General features: G+C 39.3%; 2 protein-coding genes across 5 annotated transcripts in view; both read right to left on the bottom strand.

Annotated features, from left to right (window-relative positions):
* Nucleotides 1-5,115: 5,115 nt before the first annotated feature.
* LOC100350023 (small ribosomal subunit protein uS19-like) lies at nt 5,116-8,023 on the bottom strand. The gene is made up of 2 exons (XM_070073234.1): nt 7,942-8,023; nt 5,116-5,489 (listed from the first exon to the last, which is right to left on the bottom strand). The coding sequence occupies exons 1-2, from the start codon at nt 8,021-8,023 to the stop codon at nt 5,116-5,118; spliced, it is 456 nt and encodes a 151-aa protein (XP_069929335.1).
* Nucleotides 8,024-19,016: 10,993 nt separating this feature from the next.
* C4H21orf91 (chromosome 4 C21orf91 homolog) overlaps nt 19,017-25,299 on the bottom strand; it is a 41,514-nt gene continuing 35,231 nt past the window's right edge. For all 4 annotated transcript variants that reach the window (XM_008267139.4, XM_008267142.4, XM_008267140.4 and 1 more), the window contains exon 5: nt 19,017-23,674. In XM_008267139.4, the coding sequence (XP_008265361.3) occupies nt 23,508-23,674 (167 nt within the window). In that variant the 3' untranslated portion in view covers nt 19,017-23,507. The remainder of the gene's footprint in view (nt 23,675-25,299) is intronic.

The following is a 25,299-nucleotide window of genomic DNA, read 5'->3' as shown; positions in this document are numbered from 1 at the left end:
TCTGCTCCATTTAATTGATATCACATGACTCTTTGAATTTATACTTTCTCCTTTCAGATGGAAACTCTTTAGCCCAAAGGCAGCCACAGGGTAAATCTGCTGATGCTTAAAAACCTGAACAAATGAAACACCACATCAGAGGTGATAAGAGCACATCTTTTAAATAGACACTAGACTTGCTGAGTGCTGGAGCTAGTGGTTAAGAACCCAGATCCCACTACCCAGAATGTCTCATCTCACATACACCACTCACACTCCAGTAATGCTGTCAGCTCAATCTTGCCATGCCTCAGCTTCCCATCTGTAAAGTAATATTCCCATCTTCTATGTTTGTTGAGAAGATGGACTCATTTAATGTTTGTGAAGCATTAGAACAATTTGTAGCACATGGTGAGTGTTGTATAACTTTTTGCTATTATTATTTGCTTTTTTCATTTATTCCAATGTCCTCTGAATTTTTATTTTAGTGCCTTTTTTATACTACTAAGAACCTATGGATTCAAATACTTTATACTGGTAAATGTGTGTGTGTGTGTGTGAGAGAGAGAGAGAGAGAGAGAGACAGAGAGAGAGAGAGACAGACTAGGTAATGTCTCTAAATATAGAAGTCTCTCCAAATAATGTTAGTGCAGGGGGTTTCAAAGGAGTGTCTGAGTCTCCCTCCATTGGGGATGGGCCATTCAAGCTACTGTAGATGCCTCCTAAGTAATCTCTCCTTAGTTACCAAACTCAGCACCATGCCTGCAGTGAACATTCATGTTAATGTTAAAATTTCTTCTAGTGAATGTTCTAAGGACATCAGATGTTGTTACTAGTTAACATTTCTCAAAGAAACATCACCACATGATAGCTTGGTTTTTTAAAAATTTTTATTTATTTATTTATTTTGACAGGCAGAGTGGACAGTGAGAGAGAGAGAGACAGAGAGAAAGGTCTTCCTTTACCGTTGGTTCACCGTCCAATGGCCGCTGCGGCCGGCGTGTTGTGGTCGGCTCACCGCGCTGATCCGAAGCCAGGAGCCAGGTGCTTCTCCTGGTCTCCCATCCTCCACTGCACTCCCTGGCCACAGCAGAGAGCTGGCCTGGAAGAGGGGCAACCGGGACAGAATCTGGCGCCCTGACCGGGACTAGAACCCGGTGTGCCAGTGCTGCAGGTGGAGGATTAGCCTAGTGAGCCGCGGCACCGGCCAAGGATAGCTTGTTAAAGGCTATGTTGACACAAGTCATCTGTGATGGATTTGAGGGTATGGCAACTCATTAATAGTTACAATGGCCCCAGACACCAGCCTCAAGACCAAGAGCACAGAAATGATACAGTTTTTGAAATGATGCTAAGTTTCCATCACTGGTCACAATCAATGTTGGATTTTTAGTTTTCAAGAATCTTACTCTGTTCTGAAAACAAAAAAGCACCTCCTCCTAAAGGCCGAAATGTGACTGTGTGATGCCTGGTCTCCACTAGCAAGTGACTGACTGCAGAGGCAATGACAAGCTAGGTTTCAGTGTGATAGCTGATCAGTGACTGCATATGAAAATGCAGCAAATCTGCAACATGAGGAAATTAGATAAGCAGTATTATCTCTAAAACAAATCTCTGCTTCAAAAAATGATGTTTCTCCAAAGTTAATGGCTACTAAAATTCAGAAACAGCATATTTATAAATTCAATTATTTCTCTTAACATTAGTTTAGTGAACACTTATTATTAGTCCCTGTGCAAGAGATGAGGATATGAAGAGAAGAAGATCCAGTCCTTGCGTCTAGTGCATTTTCATTCTTTAGCTGAGACTGACCCTAAACAGCTGTACCAGAGCTAAAAGCAAAGTGTTATGGAAGCACAGATATTTGGGAAAAATCTTTTAAGATTGGACACTTAAAAGAGGTCTTAGAAGGAAAAACAGATTTTTGAAGAGAAAGAGGAGGAAAGGAATTCCAGAAATATCCGTACAGCTTATATAGGGTCAGAAAGAAAGGGTTGTGTAGGATGTTTGGGGAACTGACTTGGGGGAACATTTCATACAAATGCTAGAGCTCGGTCCCTCCTGAGTTCTATAAACTCCGTACTCAGGCAACAAAATATTGTCATACATTTTAAAGTATGGATAAAGTAAGGATAAATCTGTCTTTGAAAGCTTACTGGAGAGAGATCCTGGAGTGTGGCTCAGAGTGAGGAGTATATGTTCAGAGATAGGGGAATTAGGAGTTGCCTAATAACCCTGCATTAAGCATCAAGGTTAGAATTAACATTCAGATAGACACAGTGAAAGAGGCAGGTCTCAGAGGTGTTTTAGGGGACATGGTTAATAAACCTTAGATAAATATAAGGAAGAATAGGACTAAGGGTTCGCATTATGGATTCAAACTGTCAGTGTAATGATTAAATACACAGACATAAGAGTTAAATTACCTGAGATCACCTTTCTAATTGTGGGAGGTCAGGCTGTTTTTGTTTTTCTCCTAAGAAAGGTAGCTTTATTTTTTCCCCTAGAAATTTTTTATTTAAGGAATATAAACTTGTTGCCTTTTATAAATACAAGTTTAGGAATACAGTGATTCTTCCTGTGGGGAGCAACTTGGACTAGACTGTTACTGGAATTAAGACTTATTTTATGCATCTGCTCTCCCACAATATGGCGCTGGGAGAGGAGGAAACAGCTTCTACACAGCTGCCTCCAGTTCAACCAATAAACAGCAGGACCTGCTCCTGATTGGAGGAAAGCAGCATACTCAGAGTGTGGGTAGCAGAGTTGGGATTGGTGGAAGAGGACTATAAAGGAGGAGAGAGACAACATGCACCAGGGAACATCTATCTGAAGGAACACCTGTGCAGCCCCCGAGAGAGTCGGCCGGCGGTGTGCCGCTCCCCCGCGGAAGTGGGGAAAGTGGCAGGGGGAACCGCCCTTCCACGGAGGTGGAAGGGTTGGTAGCCAACCCGGGAAGAACCAGCAGCAAACCCGGGGAGGGCCGAGCAGACAAAAGAACAGCGCAGGGTCCTGTGTCGTTCCTCCACGAAGAGGGAGAGCGACACTTCCCACCATACTCTCCCTCCCATCCACATTCCCACCCCTCTTCCTCCTCCCTCTCCTATTCCCATTCTTATTTTTTATGAAGACCTATTTTCAATTAACTTTATAAACCTATGATTAACTCTATACTAAGTAAAGAGTTTAACAAATTGTATGAAAATAAAACCTGTTCTTTAACAGTTGAGGCAAGGGCTATTCCAAGTCATTGCATCTCGAAGTGTTAATTTCACTTCTATAGATTACCTTTTAGGTGCTCTTTTAGTTATCACAGATCAGAGAGAACATATGGTATTTGTCCTTTGGGGACTGGCTTTATTTTACTAAGTATGGTGTTTTCTAGTTTCACCCATTTTGTTGCAAAAGACAGGATTTCATTTTTTATCACTGTATAGTGTTCCATGGTGTATATATCCCATAATTTCTTTATCCAATCTTCAGCTGACAGGCATTTGGGTTGACCTCATATCTTAGCTATTGTGAATTGAGCTGCAGTAAACATGGGAGTGCAGGTAACTTTAATATGCTGATTTCATTTCTTTTTTTTTTCTTTTCTTTCTTTCTTTCTTTTCTTTTTTTTTTTTTTTTTTTTTTTGACAGGCAGAGTGGACAGTGAGAGAGAGAGACAGAGACAAAGGTCTTCCTTTGCCATTGGTTCACCCTCCAATGGCCTCCGCGGCCGGTGCACCGCGCTGATCTGATGGCAGGAGCCAGGTACTTCTGGTCTCCCATGGGGTGCAGGGCCCAAGCACTTGGGCCATCCTCCACTGCACTCCCTGGCCACAGCAGAGAGCTGGCCTGGAAGAGGAGCAATCGGGACAGAATCCGGCGCCCCGACCAGGACTAGAACCTGGTGTGCTGGCGCCGCAAGGTGGAGGATTTCAGCCAAGTGAGCCATGGCGCCGGCTCTGATTTCATTTCCATTGGGTAAATTCCTAAGAGTGTGATGCCTGAGCCAGATGGTATGTCTATATTCATATTTCTGAGATATCTACATACTGTCTTCCACAGTGGCTGCACTAGTTTACATTCCCACCAACAGTGTTTTAGTATACCTTTTCCCTCACTTCCTTACCACATTTGTTGTTTCTTGATTTTTGTATGAAAGTCATTCTAACCCAGGTGAGGTAAAACCTCATTGTGGTTTTGATTTGCATTTCCCTGACAGCTAGTGATCCTGAGCATTTTTTTATGTGTCTGTTGGCCATCTGGATTTTCTCTTTGGAAAATGTCTGTTTGAGTCCTTTGTTCATTTCAAAACTGGGTTGCTTGTTTTGTTGTTGTTAGGTTTCTTGATCTCTTTATATATTCCTCCCACCCTTGATGTGAAACTTGCATCAGGCCAGGCCTTCCTCCCAGTGTGAGGCCCTCCTTACCTGCTTCAGCTCTGATACCCCTCAGGGGCACCCACCCCCATGCCCCTGTGGACTCCTGTCTTGCTTGTCTCACCCAATAGTGCCAGAACTCCATTGCTCTAGAAGAAAAGAAGCAGAGTTCATGATTTTCTTAGGGCCTGTTGATGGTAATAGTTCTGGCAAACCCAGTAAGGAGCTTTTACCCAAGCTGGCTGATGAGAACAACTCAGCATACTCGGAGGTGTGAGCAAGCCACAGGCTGCACATAGATGTAAGTTCTTGCTTAGCAGTAGTATCTATGTATCTTCCTGTCCATTACCACAACAGAAAAACACCAGTGGGTAACTGCATATGTCCTTCTTTCACCTATAATGAACATTAAGTTAGCAGTTAGAAGTGGGATGGGGGGTACTTAACATTTCTGATCTTGTTCTAAAAGGCTTTCTCACTGGGCTTGCGTTTGAAATTATTCAGGTATGAGATTGGAATTTGGCTTCTTAGATCTTTGCTGCTCCAGCTATCCTAGCCTTCTCATCGGTTCCAGGCTGTGATATAAAAGCTATTTCTTTTTCTTCTCTCCATCCTATCCATCTCCCTCCCCCTTCTCCTCCCTCTCCCTCCTCTTCTCCTTCTCTGTGTTGGAACGTGTGTGGCTTTATTGCTGAGCAGACTCCTTGCTGGGGATGAAGCCAGAGGAGCAGGTGGCCCAGATGCCGGCCCAGCCCTGCCTCCCGGTCTCCTAGGTGATAGAGGATTTGCCCAGGTAGTGCCCAGTCATCTGTGGCTTGACTGCCACTTGCTTGAAGGTCTTGCCATTGCAGATGCCCACCACGCTGCCCACCATCCCAGGCAGGATCAGCTCCCGGACGCGTGCTTTCACCACTTCGGGCTTCTCCGTGGGAAGAAACACCTTCTTGGCCTTGCGCAGGCACTTCCGCAGCGGGCACTGATTCCACTGTAGACCTAGGGTCAGCAGCTGCTGCTGGCTGGCACTGTACAGATGCACCAGCTGGTTGGCGTACTTGTCCAGCGGTTGCTCAAAGTCCACACTGCGGTAGGTGAACTTGCAAAAAGTCTGCGGCTTCTTCTGCTCCACTTCCGCAATCTTGTCGGCTTCCAGGAAAAGAACCAAGAACAATTATTTCTGCACAAGAGATGCTGATATATTTGTGGCTAGTGTCCACGCTGCTCTGAGTTCCCTCTGTTGACACTCTCCTGCATTGAAGAACAAGTCAGGAGCAGCATCTCGTGTGTTTTCTCCCCCTCCTTCTTTTTTTTTTTTTTTTTCCTTTTAGGTACTTCGAGTGTGCATTTATAAGCTTTGAAATTTCCTAGGGATGAGTTTTGCTGAAACAGGCCTTTTGATGCAAGGAAGGCACTGGCTGCTGGGCTCTAACGGGATGCCCTGTTCCCATTGTCCACGATGGTTGTCTTCCAGAATGAAGGCATCTAAGGTGCCACCAGAGTCAAATAGAAAACTTGCGGTGCTTAATTTTTTTCCCCAACTGTACTGTCGTCTCCTGGCTGTTCCTTAGGTCCATCAGAGTGCAGAAAAAAAGTCCATGATTTCATTACAAAGAGGATCTGGTGTGATAAGAAATGAAAACTATAAACCTGGTTGGAGATGGTATCATGGCATGGGAGCTCTGGAAATGTTGTCTGGAGATTTGAGGAGATTTGGTTTTTGCCTCCAAGGCTAACAACATGTAGAATGTTTGAAAGTTTCTGAAACGAAGTAGGCCGTCCAAGATATTAACTAGATCAACAGTTGCCAAGGGGTTCTTTTTAGGTACAGGGCCCTGCATGTCTTTCAAGCTGTCTCAGGGCCTCATGGCGGCAATGGGAACTTGGGTATAGTCCCTGAGAGGGATGTGATGAAAAGCAGTGTGACCCTGCAGGATGTGAGCATCTCCTACCCCACACTGTATTCACAGGTGTGAAGATGAGGAGGGATGGAAGCAGCAAAAGCAATGTGGCTTTGTGTGTCACTAGCTCAGCACCCCCTGCCTCTCTTTCAAGGGCAGGCAGCGATGGTGCATGGGACTCCTACAATTTCCTATTCGCTTGTGAGAAGCAGTAAGGCTGCAACTGTGAAAACTTATCAGGAGGCCCAGATGCTGCCTTTTCTAGTTTCAAAGCTACCTAACCAAGATAAAAGGAACAAACTGTCTTTGGTGAGACAGTCAGCAATTTAGTTATTACAGTTAGTCTTGGGGCGCTTTAGAGGTCTCCTAACTCCTAGGACTATCTAAAATTCTTTTAGGGGAATTGGGCTTTGTGCTGGTTGTGGCTGGGATTGAACGGTCTCTTTCTCTGATCCAAGAAAACTGGAGAGATTCTGTGGGTGGTGATAGGAAGTAGTGAGGAGAATGAGAGATGAACAAATATTCAGTAATCTAACAACCTGCTGTCATGTTTTCTAAAGTACCTGGGTATTAAATCTACTAAGGTCTGTGTGTGTCTTTTATATGTACTGCCTAAAACTCAGACTTCAAATAATTGAAGGTTGAACACCAGATTAACAGGATAAAAAGGATAGTTAGGCAACTTTCTTTGTTACATGAAAGATCATTGAAATAATGATAACCATCCTAAAAGCACACAGAAAATTCAGAATAGTATGAGTGTCCTGTGTCCATTTCTGTTTGCAGGTCGTGATGAGCTGAGGGAGAGTTTGCGGGAGAGTTGCTCAGAGGCAGCTGGTTGATGAAGTTATCAACTCATGGAGAATTAAAGACAATTAGAGAGACCAATCGTGACAGCTAAGTTTATATCAATGGGGCAAGGCTAATGGCACCAGTCTGGCCAAACACCAGTCTAGGTGTTGCTCTGAAAATACTTTTAAACATATAGTTAACAATTATCCCCCATGGTTCATGAGCCAATTCACTGTAAACCTCTCTCGCTGTCTCTCTTTTGCTCTCTTTATATTTACATATGAGTATTATCAGTGTTGTTTCTCTGAAGAATCATGACTAATCCATCAAGATTTTAGTTTTAATTTTACATAGTATAGACTTTAAACAAAAAAGAAAAAGAAAAACTAAAAAACCAAAATATCAAATAAACCAAATAACCAAAAATGAAAACATGTTCTCACTGTCCTTATCCCTTTCCTTTGTGAAAGAACAATTTGCTTTCCCATGAAAGGAAAGACATAATCTTAGAATAAAGGTCAGTTCTATCGGCTGAATACATTCTGTCCTACTAGACAGTTTGCCACGCTGCCTTCCCGTTTCTCATTTTCCATGCAGAAGTAAAAGTGTCCCGTGAACCAGCTGTTAGGAACTCTGCTGCGGGTGGCTCAACTTCTGATTGTGTGGGAGAATCATCCTCAGGTTACTTCTAAGAGAGCATTTTCCCCCAAATGGCTTTCTCTGATGTCAGGATGTGGGCTTTTCTTCTTTCTGTAACATTGATGCTCTGAATCAGTATGCAGAGAATTGTGTGGCTGCCTGGACTAAGAGCCATGCTGACATGGCCACCTTTTTTCTTTTGACAGAGATGACCATAAAAATACCTTGTTGTAAAAGCACCTTACAGTTTCTTTTTCAAGGAGCCACACCTCCTTTGTGCCTTCCTGGCGTAGTTCTGCTGTTCATGCAGGGGCTGAGGTGGCTGTCCACTGCCGATAGCTGAACTTTCATGGTAGTTATAGAATTTAGGCCCCCTAAATATCATTAAGGTAGTTGTGTTTTTTAAAGGTGTGAAAAAATGCCAATAGTGGCAGAGGAGTATTAGAACAGAGCTTCCTTAATGTCAGGTTAGCAGGCCCCTGGCTCATTGGAACTTCCTCTTCTGCCTTCACTTTTCCAGTCAGTGCCCTCTCTCTCCCAGAATATCCCTTCTCCTTTTACATTGCCTGCGCTTTGCTTTGAAGTTACAGATCCGAAACTCTGTAATTAGCTGTGTCTTGGCTTTCTTCCACCTTCTGCATACTGCCTATCCTCTTATAATCTCCTTTCATCTAGATCAGAGATTTCCTGAATTTGTTCTGGTGACCTTTGGTAACCACTGACCTATAAGGCCTCAGCCTTCTAAGCAGTCTTAATCTAGTTTTCCTTGTAGGACCAGTTACAGAGAGGATTGAAAACAGTAAGTTAAAGCTACAGAATTTGTTCTTTCCTCCACACAACATTTAGACTAGCTTTTCAAATTTCTCATTTATCCCACAAGTGAAATTTCATTTATTGCAGAAGGTTTTTGTGAGTTTTCTTCTTCAGCTACAAATTGATCTAAGTTTCAGATTATATTTTCAGTAGTGCTCTGTTTACTCTAGGTTGTCTGTTAATTTATGTATTTAATTATAGCCCTGGTTGTTTTCTAGTTTTTACCTCCAATCTGGACTGAATCCTAAATTTCTCTAGTTTCCTCTCATATCTGAGCTACAATTCTTAGTCTCCTGTAGTCTTTTTTGTTTGTATGTTTCTTATGGATTTTATTTAATGAAATTTATGAAGCTTGGTGCTGTGGCATAGTAGGCTAAGGCTCTGCCTGCAGTGTTGGCATCCCATATCTGTACCAGTTTGTGTCCCTGCTGCTCCTCTTTCAATCCAGCTCTTTGCTTGAGGCCTGGCAAAGCAGTAGAAGATGGCCCAAGAGCTTGGGGCCCTGCATTGGCTTGGGAGACTCAGAAGAAGCTCCTGGCTCCAGCTCCAGTCATTGCCACCAATTGGGGAGTGAATGGGGGATGGTTCTGTTCTCCCTCTCTGTAACTCTCTCTTTCTCAAGTAAATAAATAAATAATCTTTTTTTTATGAAAATTGTGGAGGAATTATAAACTATTTGTCACAAAAAGGGATGTTGGGAGTCGAGAATGGATTGAAACAACTAGCCTTGAAGAATATCTAAGTTTCCATACAATTTTGAAAAGGAAATATTCTTACATGCTGTTAGGATTTTTTAAGTTGAATTTTCCAGGTCAGTGAGGAAATACAAATTCCCAATATAGTATATGCTCATATTCTATAGAACAAGAAAGAGACAGAGAGAAATCTTCCATCTACTGGTTCACTCCCAAAATAAAGCAGGAAGATAGAATGCGAAATGGAGCCTGCACTCAAAGCGTGTATTCTTTTTTTTTTTAACTTTTATTTAATGAATATAAATTTCCAAAGTATGGCTTATGGATTACAATGGCTTCCCCCCCATAACGTTCCTCCCACCCGCAACCCTCCCCTTATCCACTCCCTCTCCCCTTCCATTCACATCAAGATTCATTTTCGATTTTCTTTATATACAGAAGATCGGTTTAGCATACATTAAGTAAAGATTTCAACAGTTTTCTCCCACACAGAAACATAAAGTGAAAAATACTGTTTGAGTACTAGTTATAGCATTAGATCTCAATGTACAGCACACTAAGGACAAAGATCCTACATGAGGAGTAAGTGCACAGTGACTCCTGTTGTTGACTTCACAAATTGACACTCTTGTTTATGGCCTCAGTAATCACCCTAGGCTCTTGTCATGAGCTGCCAAGTCAAAGAGTGTATTCTGATACAGGATGTGAGCATCCCAAGTGGTGTTTCAATCACTGAGCCAAACGACCTCCCTGCATATGTATTTATAATGGTAGTTTCCTCCATACCAAACCTTGGCTATTGCCACACAATGAAAATAACCCCTAGTATCAGCTTCTACTGAACATTACCAATAAAGGGTATTCCTTGGATAAATATTTCCAAGTGCTTTAACAGATATAATTATGTTTGGTTTTATATATTGAATGCTCTAGTATTTGATTTATTTATAATTTTATTATATTTACCCTTTAATTATTATACAATGGCTTTCTTTATGTAGATATAGCTGTATGTGTTTACTTTTGGTTTCCTTTTATATGATATATCTTTGTCCATGCTTTTACTTTCAGCCTATGTACATGTTTACTGGTGAAATTTCTTAAAACAGCATGTTGCTTTTTTTAACCCATTCAGTCTATATCTTTTAATTACAGTATTTAATGTTTATACACAACAATTTAACTGGTAAGTAAAAACATACTCCTACTGTTCTGTTACTTTCTTTTCTGGTTGCTTGCATATTCCTTGTTACTTTCGTCATCTTGTTCATCTTTGTGATTTGGTGACTTTCTGTATTAATAAAGAGAGAATCAAACATTCTCTTGCTTCTCTGAAGAACCAAACCAAATTTTTTATTTTTCGTGTGTGTATTTGCTGTACTATCGAGATTTGAATCTTCATGTGTTTTTATAATAGTAATTATCATTCTTTAATTTCTGGGTGGAGGACTCTCTCAAGTATTTTTTATAGGACCAGTCTGGTGATGGTGAATTCCTTGTTTTTGCTTATCATGAAAAAGTTTCTTTTTCTTTCTCTTTCTTCCCTGTCTTTCCCTTTCTTTCTCATTTTTGAAGTATAACTTTACAGGATATAGTATTCTTGGCTTGCAATTTTTTTCTTTGAAGACTTTGAATATTTCATTCTGTTATTTCCTGGACTATAAGGTTTCTGTCTAGAAATCTGTTTTTCTCTTTGTGTTGTACTTTTGACACTCTGTCATGTAGTTCAGAGGATCTTTTTTCAGGTTGACTCTATTAGGGATATTTTGGGGGTTCCTTGACCAGGATGTTGTAATATTTTAAAGCTTTCAGGCAATTATTTTATTGAGTAGGCTTTCTATGCCTTTTCTCTTCTCCTCTCCTTCTGGAACATCTAATCTACGACGTGAATGTGTAGGTCCATTAAAACTCCTCTCACTGAATTCCTGGTTGCTAAATTCAATGAACGTTTTGAAATCCTTATTGCTTTAACCTCTTTGCAGAATTCTTATTAGTAAGCTGAGTCTTGTTGGCTTTTATATTCTTTGAATCCAAATATTTCTTTCTTTCTTTCTTTCTTTTTTTTTTTTTAAACTTTTATTTAATGCATATAAATTTCCAAAGTACGACTTATGGATTACAATGGCTTTCCCCCCATACCGTCCCTCCCACCCACAACCCTCCCCTTTCCCACTCCCTCTCCCCTTCCATTCACATCAAGATTCATTTTCGATTATCTTAATATACAGAAGATCAGCTTAGTATACATTAAGTATGGATTTCAACAGTTTGCTCCCACACAGAAACATAAAGTGAAAAATAATAGATGATTTTTTTTTTTTGATAGGCAGAGTGGACAGTGAGAGAGAGAGACAGAGAAAGGTCTTCCTTTGCCGTTGGTTCACCCTCCAATGGCCGCCGCTGCAGCCGGCGCACCGCGCTGATCCGATGGCAGGAGCCAGGATCCAGGTGCTTTTCCTGGTCTCCCATGGGGTGCAGGGCCCAAGCACCTGGGCCATCCTCCACTGCACTCCCTGGCCATAGCAGAGAGCTGGCCTGGAAGAGGGGCAACCGGGACAGAATCCGGTGCCCCGACCGGGACTAGAACCCGGTGTGCCGGCGCCGCAAGGTGGAGGATTAGCCTATTGAGCCACGGCGCCGGCTAATAGATGATTTTTTAAAATGATGATGAAATCAGAGCAGACCTATTGACATGTTTAATCCAAGTGAGAGTCAAGTTGGGAATTGATAATTTCTTTCTTTTTTTTTTTTTAACAGAGGATCAGTTTAGTATGCATTAAGTAAGGATTTCAACAGTTTGCACCCCCATAGAAACACAAAGTGAAATATATTGTTTGAGTACTCGTTATAGCATTAAATCTCAATGTACAGCACATTAAGGATAGAGATCCTACATGAGGAGTAAGTGCACAGTGACTCCTGTTGTTGACTTTACCAATTGACACTCCTGTCTATGGCATCAGTAATCTCCCTATGCTCCAGTCATGAGTTTCCAAGGCTATGGAAGCCCTCTGAGTTCTCCGATTCTTATCTTGTTTAGACAAGCTCATAGTCAAAGTGGAGGTTCTCTCCTCCCTTCAGAGAAAGGTACCTCCTTCTTTGATGGCCTGTTCTTTCCACTGGGATCTCACTCGCAGAGATCTTCTGCCAGAGTGTCTTGGCTTTCCATGCCTGAAATACTCTCATGAGCTTTTCAGCCAGCTCCGAATGCCTTTAGGGCTGATTCTGAGGCCAGAGTGCTATTTAGGACATCTGCCATTCTATGAGTCTGCTGAGATTCTCACTTCCCATGTTGGATCACTCTCCCCTTTATTTACTCCATCAGTTAGCGTTAGCAGGTACTAGACTTGTCTATGTGCTCCCTTTGACTCCCAGTCCCTTCACCATGACCAACTGTGAACTGAAACTGATCACCTGGAACAGTGAGATGGCATTGGTACATGCCACCTCGATGGGATTGAATTGGAATCCCCTGGTATGCTTCCAACTCCACCACTTGGGGCAAGTCAGCCTGAGCATGTCCCAAATTATACATCTCTTCCCTCTCCCATTCCCACCACCATGTTCAACAGGGATCACATTTCAGTTAATTTTCAACACTTAAGAATAACTGTGCATCAATTACAGATCTAAACCAGTCATATTAAGTAGAACAGATAAAAAAAACTACTAAGAGGGATAATGTATTTAGTTGTTCATTAACAGTCAGGGCTATGCTGATCAAGCCACCATTTCCCATAGTGTCCACCTCACTCCAACAGGTTTCCCTCTTGGTGTTCAGTCAGTCGTCACCGATCAGGGAGAACATATGGTATTTGTCCCTTTGGGACTGGCTTATTTCACTCAGCATGATGTGTTCCAGATTCCTCCATTTTGTTGCAAATGACTGGATTTCGTTGTTTCTTACTGCGGTATAGTATTCTAAAGAATACATATCCCATAATTTCTTTATCCAGTCTACCATTGATGGGCATTTAGGTTGGTTCCAGGTCTTGGCTATTGTGAATTGTGCTGCAATAAACATTAGGGTGCAGACCGCTTTTTTGTTTATCAATTTAAATTCCTTTGGGTAAATTCCAAGGAGTGGGATGGCTGGGTCGAACGGTAGGGTTATCTTCAGGTTTCTGAGGAATCTCCAGACTGACTTCCATAGTGGCTTGACCAGTTTGCATTCCCACCAACAGTGGGTTAGTGTCCCTTTTTCCCCACATCCTCGCCAGCATCTGTTGTTGGTAGATTTCTGCATGTGAGCCATTCTAACCGGGGTGAGGTGAAACCTCATTGTGGTTTTGATTTGCATTTCCCTGATTGCTAATGACCTTGAACATTTTTTCATGTGCCTGTTGGCCATTTGGATTTCCTCTTTTGAAAAATCTCTATTGAGGTCCTTGGCCCATCTCTTAAGTGGGTTGTTGGTTTTGTTTTTGTGGAGTTTCTTGATCTCTTTGTAGATTCTGGTTATTAACCCTTTGTCTGTTGCATAGTTTGCAAATATTTTTTCCCATTCTGTCGGTTGTCTTTTCACTCTCCTCACTGTTTCTTTTGCAGTACAGAAACTTCTCAATTTGATGCAATCCCAATAGTTGATTTTGGCTTTGACTGCCTGTGCCTCCCGGGTCTTTTCCAGAAATTCTTTGCCTGTGCCAATATCTTGAAGGGTTTCTCCAATGTTCTCTAGTAACTTGATGGTGTCAGGTCGTAGATTTAGGTTTTTAATCCATGTGGAGTGGATTTTTGTGTAAGGTGTAAGGTAGGGGTCTTGCTTCATGCTTTTGCACGTGGAAATCCAATTTTCCCAGCACCATTTATTGAATAGACTGTCCTTGCTCCAGGAATTAGTTTTAGATCCTTGATCAAATATAAGTTGGCTGTAGATGTTTGGGTTGATTTCTTTTGATTGGTTGATTTTTTTTTTTTTTTTTGACAGGCAGAGTGGACAGTGAGAGAGAGAGAGAGAGAGAGAGAGAGAGAAAGGTCTTCCTTTGCCATTGGTTCATCCTCCAATGTCCGCCACGGCTGGAGCACTGCGCTGATCCAATGGCAGGAGCCAGCTACTTCTCCTGGTCTCCCATGGGGTGCAGGGCCCAAGCACTTGGGCCATCCTCCACTGCACTCCCAGGCCACAGCAGAGAGCTGGCCTGGAAGAGGGGCAACCGGGACAGAATCTGGCGCCCCGACTGGGACTAGAACCTGGTGTGCGGGCACCGCAAGGCGGAGGATTAGCCTAATGGCGCCAGCCCTGAATCCAAATATTTCTAGGGCTTGATGGAATTCCTAGCACACAACCAAATTTCAATTTGATAAGATTTAAAATAGGTGGAAGGAAAATAGTGAAGGCTTTAAGTGATGAATTGTCAGGATTGGTTTTTATTCTGTAGGCAATGGTAATTTTGCAAGGTCTTTGAGGAGAAAAGTTATGTTGTCACATTCTTTGAGAATGTAAATTCTGGGGCAGTAGGTTTGGTGCAGTGATTGCAAAGTGCTGTGCAATTCGTCAGCATCTCTCACTCAGGAATTTGTCATATGAAAAAATTCTTGGGTCCCACCCCAGAGTCACTGATTCATAAACTCTGAAGATGAATCTCAGTAAATTTTATGTTTGATGAGACCCAAAATTAGAAAACTGCTGGTTTGGAGAAGAAACAGAGAGCAATGTGAATTATCAAGGGCCTGAGATAGGGTCAAGGAGGTGGGGTGGAGTAGGGCATATGGAGGGAATGTGTAATAAGTTATTGTATGAGTTCACACATTTATTTTCTTCTTTTTGATAACTAATGGCTTACTTTAAGATATGCAATCCTGGTGCTGTCTCTGAAGCTTCTTATTCACTTATTTATTCCACAGACGCTTACTGGGCCGGGGGTCATTTGGTATTATCTACAAAAGCATAGACTAGTCTCTTTCTGATCACAAGATTCTGTTAGACCACTTCCTTCAAGATCCTGGTAGATAAAAACTGAACACTTTGAGTCATAAGTGGCAGACAGAGGAGTTCTCTGAAGTCACTCCTCCTGTGAACAGGAATACTTTTAACAGGAAAACTGACATTTGCGTTACCGAGAGGCTTCAGAATCTTCCTGTCAGTTTCAGTTGACCCAACAGGCAGTCAGCGGTCTTGGGGGTTAACTTAGATATGCAGTGCCTCTCTCAGTAGCTCACTTTTAGAAAACATTTTTGTATGATCCTGAGCAGAGAGAATTAGGCATTTGGCATAGTGGTTAATACCACTTGGGAAGCTGCATCTTGTATTGGAGTGCCTGGGTTTGAGTTCCCATTCCATTCCCAATTGCAGCTCTTGCTAATATGAAACCTGGTAGGCTTCACATGATGGCTTAAGTAGATTCCCTGCCACCCATGTAGGGGACTTGAATGAATTCTAGGCTCTTGACTTTAGCAGATAGAAGATCGCTTCTCTTTCAAATAAGTAAAATATACAAAATTGAAAAAAAATTAATAGGAGAGTCATGGACATACATGCAGTGAATGTTGGGAGTAACAGAATTGTCCATTGCAAGTTAGAGAAAGCAACTAATTGATTCAGGTTGCATGGAATTTATTCAAAGGGCAGAGAACATCCAAAAAGCTGTGAAACCAAGCAGAAAAAAAGCAGTTAATCAGTTACCAGATTCATAGTCACAGAGCAATGAGTACTCAATGGCTAATGTCAGTTTACCCATTGAGTTCACTGGATCCTTGACAATGTTTCTATTGACAGTTATACATGGATGCTATCAACATGCTGCTCTCCTATACAATATCTTTGCTTCACTACTCAGGGTGGAGTGTCCCAGATGCAAAGGAAGTTGGGATAGCAAATTGTGATTCTAGAGGTGTAGGTGGGTGATGTCATCCAAATTTCAGAATGGAACTCAGAATAGCAAACCAAACAAATAGCACCCCCCCACCCCCAACCAAGTTAAACAAGAAAGAAAAACCATTGAAGACATTTGGAAGTCATGCGGATTTTTAGGACAGAAGTGACCTGAAACATTATTTAGAACAGATTTCCCCCAAGTAAAACCTTTTAAAAGCTATTTATGAACCTAGAATATCATTAAATAAATTACATGAAGAAGGGATCTCTCTGTACAGCTTCCCCTTCTGTTCTATCCAACACAATTCCTCAACTACTTGCCAGCTTTTAAGACACCTGCAAAGAATTCTGGGTCCTGTAATGACATTAAAAAATGAGAGTAAGCAAACCATTTTGCCAAGTTTGAAAATTCCCGAGAAGGCAGAGAAACTGAGCAAGAACAAAGTTTAGTAAATTCAAGCTTAGAAAACTTAAGTTTCCCTTAAGATCATAAAGTAGTTAAAGCCCAATAGGAGAATTTCATTTGTGGTCTGGTACTCTTTCCAACACTTTCCAAACCAGATTTCCTGGGTCTCCATTTTCTCTCCTGACAAACAAAGTATGATTTAGACTTAGACTCTAAAGAAATTTCCTAGGATGATTAATATTTAGAACACTCCATTAATGGTTTCAACTCTCAAAACTTCCTGCCATCTGATCAGCGCGGTGCACCGGCCACAGCGCGCTGGCCACGGCGGCCATTGGAGGGTGAACCAACGGCAAAGGAAGACCTTTCTCTCTGTCTCTCTCTCTCACTATCCACTCTGCCTGTCAAAAAAAAAAAAAAAAAAAAAAAAAAAAAAAAAAAAAAAAACCTTCCTTATTTTGTAACATGTCTCTGATCTTTTGTGCAGTTGTGTTTCCTAGTTTTAAATTATTACCACTAAAAACAGCACATAAATTACTTTAAAAGTCATTCATGGAAAAAAATGGCACTATTAAGATTCATAATGCTAACCAAATTGGCACTGAATACTCTTTTATACCTATTTTCATTATTTTAAAAACCAATTTAAAAATTTATAGCAGCTTTATTCATTGCCACAAACTGGAAACTCAAATGGAAACTCAAAAGTCTGACAGGTGAATGGAGATACAAATTACAATATAATCATACAATAGAACACTAGTCAGGAAAAGGGGGAATGAACTATTGGTTCTTGAACTACCATGAATTTCCAAAGTGTCCAGTTAAGTGAAAAAGCCAAACTCGCAAGTGTATATATACTGTAAGGGCATATTTCTATAACGCTCTAAAGTAGACACATAAAAATTACAATGAGAGAGATCAGAACAATGCATGAAAGGAAGATGGGAAGAGATGAGATTTGGAATGGGGCCAAAGTTTGTCAAGACTCCAATATACCTAGAACCATTTAATGTATATAAATTATACCTCAATTCTTTTTTAAAATTGTACCATGACTTTCAAGGCATTTTTTTTAAATTTAATTTTATTTGAAAGGCAGAGACAGGTAGAGATCTTCCATATGCTGGTTCAATCCCCAAACGCGTGAAATAGCAGGGGCTAGGCCAGGACGAAGCCAGGAATCAGAAACTCAATCCAGGTTTTCCACAGGGAGGGAGAGATCCAAATAACTTGAGCTGTCACCCGCTGTCTCCTAGGGTGCATTTTAGTAGGCAACTGGATTGTAAATAGAAGTGCTGGGACTTGAATGTGGCACACTGATATGGGATGTAGGCATCCCAAGCTGTCTTTATGATTTTTATTATTTTTTTAATTTTAGGGGCTGGCGCTGTGTTGCAGAGGTTAAAGCCCTGGTCTGCAGTGCTGGCATCCCATATGGGAGCTGCTCCACTTCTGATCCAGGTCTCTGCTATGGTCTTAGAAAGCAGTGGAAGATGGCCCAAATTCTTGGGCCCCTGCACCACATGGGAGACCCTGAAGTTCAAGGTTCCTGGTTGTGGATCGTTCCAGCTCCAGCTGTTGCGGTCATCCGGGGAGTGAACTAGCAGATGGAAGACTTCTCTCTCTGCCTCTACCTCTCTGTAACTCTGCCTTTCAAATAAATATGTAAATCTTGGAAAAAAATTTTAATTAGTTTTAAATAGACTCAATACAGGTCATAGATAGAATTTTGAGAGTATGATATTCTGGCAGAGGTCCTAAATAGCACTCTGGCCTCAGAATCAGCCCTTAAGGCATTCGGATCTGGCTGAAGAGCCCATGAAAGTATTTTAGGCATGGAAAGCCAAGACACTCTGGGGGAAAAAAAAAAAAAAAAACACCTAAATGAAAGATCTCTGTGAGTGAGATCCCAGTGGAAAGAATGGGGCCATCAAAGAAGGAGGTACCTTTCTCTGAAGGGAGGAGAACTTCCACTTTGACTATGACCCTGTCGGAATAAGATCAAAGTCGGTGAACCCAAAAGGCTTCCATAGCCTTGGCAACTCATGACTAGAGCCTAGGGAGATTACTGACGCCATAAACAAGAGTGTCAAACTGTTAAGTCAACAACAGGAGTCACTGTGTACTTACTTCTCATGTGGGATCTGTCCTTAATGTGTTGTCCAATGTGAACTAATGCTGTAACTAGTACTGAAACAGTATTTTTACACTTTGTGTTTCTGCGTGGGTGCAAACTGATGAAATCTTTACTTAATATATACTGAATCAATCTTCTATATATAAAGATAATTGAAAATGAAAAAAAAAAAAAGAGTATGATATTCTCAAGTTGTGTCTTAACTACTCACCAAACCTGCTCTATACCCCTATTTAAAAAGGCACACACATCAATTGAGTCACCAGGATCTTATTTCTTGCTTCTGGAGTTCTGGGACACAGGAAATATTAAGAATCAAAGATAATGTAAGATTCTCATAAAAATGACTATGGTAAGAAATTATAAGGTAATTCTAAGCACAGACTCTCTAAGCCCATAAAACAAAACCTTTGGTTACATAGGCTAACCACTGAACAGGACAGGTATTTTTAAAAACATCCACCGAAACTAGCAGATACCAAAATATTTATTTTATTTTTGTAAAATTAAAAATGGTAAACAAGCTTATATAGTTACACTTCCAAAGCAGAGAGATACAAATATATAAATTATTGCAGTTTTCAAAGAAAATATAACAGCCAAATGATGTCTAAATAAACTTTTTTGAAATAAATTTTTTTAAACCATGGCGGTTTTGTTTTCTTTTTCTGAAGTCTTAGCACAATTTTGTAAAATAAATTTCTAACACCAAAGAGAGGTTAAATTAAATGACCATAGCATATGCTACTCAGATTTAAAACAAGATTAATACAGAAACATAAAAGTAGGAATGGCATTTGTAACAGAAATCACCACTAAATACTTTCTAAACTGCCTCTTTTGGAGGTAGCAAGGAGGAAAAAAAAGCCACTTATTAATGTAGCCATGTTTAAAGTGAGTAAGAAACCACCACTTATTAAAATTCCCTCTGCTTTAGGTGCAGTTGAGGGAAGTTTCACTACTTTTTTGGAAGAGGGGCAGTAGTCATCTCCATGTTTTTTGTTTCTACCTTGTTAGAATTAAAGTTGTGAAACAATTCAAAATGACTAAAATGCATCAGTAATGTGGACTCTTTTAAGCTAAAAATAATGAAAGTTTGTATTACAATCTAGGTGTTAAAAAGCTGTTAATGCTACAGAAATGCTGTAGCATGGTTCAGATCAAATTAACCACAGCCCAAAGGTGCTTACCACATTAGACTGAACTGTGACATAGCCATAACAATATCAACCATGAAAGGATGAAGGGAAATGAAAGTACTGAGACACAGAAGAGCGTTGATATTCCAGACAGCATTAGCCCCTCCTCTAGGAAAGCTTTGCTTTTACCAGAGCCTTTATTATCATGGTAAATAAACTCTTTTCTATGCCATCACCATAAAACTTAACTTGGCAAGAAAAACCTGTTGAGGTAAGTGTGTTATCTTGTACTGGTTTTCATCACACATTTCCTCAAATAATTATTCCCATCAACCTCAAGTTAAAATTGCAATCTAAAAATACTGAAATGAAATTATTTTTCCCTTACAGCCAGGTTGACAAAGGTATTTAAAATTTTTTCATAGAACATTCAGCTCCTTAAGTACTTAAAATACTCAAATATCTTATTTTATTGTAAGTAATAACAACATTTGTCAGTAAATGAACTGACACAAGTCAGGAAAAATAACACTACAAGAACTTTCCAATATAGTATTTAAAATTTTTCAAGAACATGTAAACCGACTTTTATGGTTACTAACCTGAACCTCCTAAAAAGCTATACAAATAATTTATTATTCAAAAATTCCTATGTAAGTCTAGAGCATATACATTTTGTATTACATTTTACAACATTAATATTGAAAGATTTCTTCCAAAATACAACCAAAACTGGTTAACATTAACATACATAGATCAAAAAAGCTTATTTAAAAAAAAACTAGCAAAAATTAACTGACAAATCTCAACAGTGTAAACACCACGGTAAAAAACATGAACAAAAAATGAGAGTACTTTTAAACCAAAACCATTTTCAGTAGCAAAGCATATGGTAAAATGAAATACCAAGAAATCTCGAGATACTCAAGATGACAATAAAATACATTTTAAGTTTTACTTTCTAACATGAACTTGATATTTAAAAAATAATCTCAATGTATTATAAAAATGGGCACTTTGTGGTGAAATGAACATATACTTTAACATCTCTTTGCTCCAACATTCGGCCTAAGAAACTACAGAAGAGAACAAAACACTATTCTGATGCTTAAATCATCTATTATTGGGGTCTCAAGTGCATGTCTTTTTGACTAATTTATATATTAATACTAGAATCAAAGGATAAGATGATAACCTCAAGGTAAATATGACTGACTTTTAGAGTAATTATAAGGCTTAACAGATTTAAACACTTTTTATATGGTCAAAATTACTTATGACTTTTTAAACTGTTTAGTTTTTCTAATTATGAAATATAATGAGTAAAAAATTAGTCTTATTTCACTCTCCTTAATCTTTCTTGTAAGCTCTGAAAATGTTAGAAATGGCTGAGTCATACATGAAATTTTCTTCTAAATCTCAAAAAGTACTAACAACTGTACAGAACAGCCAAGTATGAAAAGCAGTATTTGATGTTTCATGTTCTTTCAAGTTAGAACCCAGTCCCTGATCCTTATTTCTGCATACACAGTAACTGCATATTCAGTCAAGAAAACTAACATAAGAATATATGTTTACCAAATATTTGGGTAAATTGCTGGGTAAAATATTTCAACAAAAATTTTTTTTTCCTAGAAATTCATCTGAGTAAGTACTAGTGTGAGTACCAGCACCACATACAATTTTTAGGAGCACCTTTCCTTTGAGAAGCATTAAGTAGAGATATCTAAATGAAACAAACCAGAGTACCCAGTTAAGACCTTAATACATGCACAATCCCACTCAACTCTTCAAACTCATTAGAAAAGCTACATATTTGCCAGGCAACTCTTTGAGAGATAAGCAAACACTGTCTTTGGATAACACTGTTGTAATTCAGGACTACACCATATGGCTCATATTCTGGAAATGTGTTACTACTGATATCAAATCTAACACATCCCAAACTTTTATGTCTGTCCCTAAGTCATCTAAAGAGAAGATCAACTGTGTGTATAAGCATACTGGCTGGTAACATTCTTAATGACTCATGCCAAAAAGAGTAAAGTCAAATTTGAAAATGTAATGCTAACAAGTAAGTACTAAAATACTTACTAGTATACTCAAAAAATGTCTTATTCAACACGCTAATATGGATATTTTCATATTGCACACATTCAATTTAAAGCTTGTTGAAACTAAGGCAATACACCACCCATCCCTACTCCTTGGATTTTTAAATTCATTTTGGGTGACGGAAAGAATTCAGAGAATTGAAAGTTATCCTTCAAAAGTTCTTTCCAAAAGGCTTGACAGTTATGTCATACTTCAAAGAAAAACCAAAACAGAATCAACAGAATATCAATAATCTCAGTCCAATTTGACATATCCTAGCCTCACAACAAGTTGCTTTCAACTAGATGGAAGTATTTCTTACTTAGTCAAATACTGTTTGTGTTGAAGCCAAATCTGACCCAGACTGCCAAATTTAAGGCAGAAGTCATTCTGTCTATAAGTAAAGCTGCCAAGTTTAATGGGCTTTTCTGTAGATTCTTTCAAGCAAAGGATCTACTTCCCAAGTACATTTCAAGCACCAACTGAAAACAGAATTTATAGTCCATTTTAATTTACACTGGTTATATGTATTTATTTACTATAACACACAATCAAAATTTATCTAGCTATTTATGACAGTCTATTGATTAAGAACTCTTTGGAAACATCATAGGTAACTGGGCTTTTTCAAAAATTAGGTTTTGTTTTTTGTGTCAAGCAATCTCTTTCCTCTGGATTCTGAAATTTAGAAAACTGCCTTACAAAGCTTTTGTTGAGTAATAATTTCAAGGGTGCTGATAACAAAATTTGGACAGTTTTTCTTGAATCTTTACCTCAAGTGTTACACAGAGTAATTTTAATTTTTTTTCAAAAATAGGACAATTCACAGCAATTTCAATATGAAGACAATTATTGTATTTGACTTGCAAGTGAGGCTTAACTTACTCTCCCCAAATTCTAACACATCAAAGTTATTAGAATGAAAGTGATAATGAAGCGTAAGTTTTCACTTCTATGGAGATAAATGGACATATATTAACTAAATGAGCATTTTCTTTTGGAACTCAGAATATTAGAAAACAGTAACATAGTTTATTTATGTGGATATCTGCTTTAAAAAGTTAATTCCTATTCATAAATTATTAGAAGTTAAAGCAACTCAACTAGATAGTTTTCTACTTCAAAATACATTTATCTTTGGAAAGCAAGGTAACAGTTATAAAAACACTGTATTAGAAGAATAAAATGCAGTGATCCAAAATATGGTTGAACACATTCACACGTGTGCATGAATATACAGAGTGACTCAAATACATATTTATAAAGAGAATGAAAAGATACCTAAAATAGCATTTTTATATATAAAATTTTTATATTAAAATATTGCTCATAATAAATAAGAGGTGACATTATGAATTCCATTTCCCTCTTAAAAATTATTTTTAGTAGTTCAGAATAAAAGAAGCTAGTTAATCTTCTGTTGTTTTGACAGGTGAATTACATTAAAATATGTTTAATAAAATCATACTAACAGTATTTTTAAGTAGTCACATGTGGTTAAAGGTAAGAGGGGTATTTAGTACTTTCAGGAGAGATTCTCAAAATGAAGGTAAATGATTAGAAGACTAGAGTATAATGATCTGCTTTATTTGACGAAGATGTTAAATAGTGCCCTGTTTTGCAAATTTAATGACCATAAAAAATTGACCATAACTTTCTGCAAACTTTTTCAAAGCTTTCATGCCTGGCAGACCAATCAATGGTACAGCATAGGAAGTCAGTGTACTGCTGAAGTTAGTTGTTTATGGGTAGGTGTGACTTCATTCCTGTTCGTCCCACTTGCAGACATGGTAATTTGGAATAGTTCTTGAGAAGCTGTTCAATGGCAACATGGCGGACATGGAGCTCTGAGGCCAAAGAATCTTTTTCTTGCACTTGATGTGTTAGCTCTTCAAAAACTTCTGTAAAGATTTAAAAAGTAGTTTCACGTTTAGTACATAGAAAGGTAATCTTACGATTTATGTTTCAAGTACTCTGACTGAAATGAATGCATTGTGCCTGTTTTCACAATGAAACTGCACTAAGGAGACAGTTGTGCTCTCCTCCAAGCCTATTAGGTTTTTTTTATATATACAAAAAATTTATTTGAAAGGCACAGTTAGACACACACACACACACACACACTCAGAGAGAGAGAGAGAGAGAGAAAGAGGTCTTCCACATGTTGGTTCATTCCCCAAATGACCACAATGGTTAGGGGTGGGCCAGAACAAAGCCAGGAGCCAAGGAGCCAGGAGCTTCTTCCATATCTCCCATGTGGGTACAGGGGCCCAAGGACTCAGGTCACCTTCTGCTGCTTTCCCAGGCAATTAGCAGGGAGCTGGATTGGCAGTGGAGCAGCTGGGACTCAAACCACTGCTCATATGGGATGCAGCCTTGCAGATGCTGGCCCAAAGTCTATCAGTTTTGATCATCCTCCTGGCAGTGGAATACCTCATCCTTTTCCATTAAGTGAAACTTAAAAGATCCATAAGCAATGATTACAGAGATGCACAGCACAAATAGTGGTTACCACTATAGCTAAGCCACTTCTTAATTAGAATCTGTAATTAGGGTCAATCAATATTTAGTATGACTTATAAATAAGACTTGTCAATTAGTATCAGGTTTACAAAACCTTTCTAAGAGGATATGGAATCAGATTATCTGAATTTTTGAATCCTTCTACCTAGTTTTAGTCATCTCAGGCAAGTAACTTACATAACTATTACTATTATCATTATGAGAAGATGTAGTCAAGAACAATCACTAGTTTTGCAGTTAAAAAGTCAGGGACTCTTCATCTACTGGCAACTTAATGTCTCTGAAGTGCAATTTCCTCATTTAAAGGGGAATAAATTGTTAAGAAAAGGAGGCAACTGGAGAATTTATACACTGTTAACAAGGGCATCATATTTTATGATGATAAGGAATTATTTTGGGGCATGATAATGAGATTGTTTTACAGGAAATTTTGAAGACTTATGGGTAAAATAGTATGTTGCCAGGGACTGTTTCAAAATAATCCATGCTGGGGTTGGGGGTAGGGGAGGGATGAATACAAGTAAAGGGGAAGAAAAATTAGCTAAATTGGGTTAAGCTACCGTAACCTGAGACACCTGTATTCCATATCAGAGTGCTGGTTTGAGTTCTGGCTGCTCTGCTTTCAATCTAGCTTCCTACTAAGTAATTCTGGGAGGCAGCAGATGATGGCTCAAGTGCTTGGGAATCTTCTGCCCACACAGGAGACCTGGATGGAGTTCCAGACTCCTGGCTTCAGCCTGGCCCAGGTATTATAGGCATTTGGGGAATGAACTAGAGGATGGAAGATCTCTCATATCCTTTCTCTCTCTCTCTCTGTTGTTCTGCCTTTCGAGGAGATGAGAATGAATAAACATTTTAAAAAACACAGGACATTAAAAAAATTAGCTATGCTTTTGACAACAATTAAAGCTGGTAAAGATGTGCCAAGGTTTCATTATACTAGTCTTACTACTTTACTATGTGTTTGAACTTGTTCATAATTAAAAACAAAACAAAACAAAAC

The sequence above is a fragment of the Oryctolagus cuniculus genome, chromosome 4 (genome assembly GCF_964237555.1).
Source record: "Oryctolagus cuniculus chromosome 4, mOryCun1.1, whole genome shotgun sequence".
Classification (NCBI taxonomy): domain Eukaryota; kingdom Metazoa; phylum Chordata; class Mammalia; order Lagomorpha; family Leporidae; genus Oryctolagus; species Oryctolagus cuniculus.
This window is presented reverse-complemented; position numbering and strand designations above follow the sequence as displayed.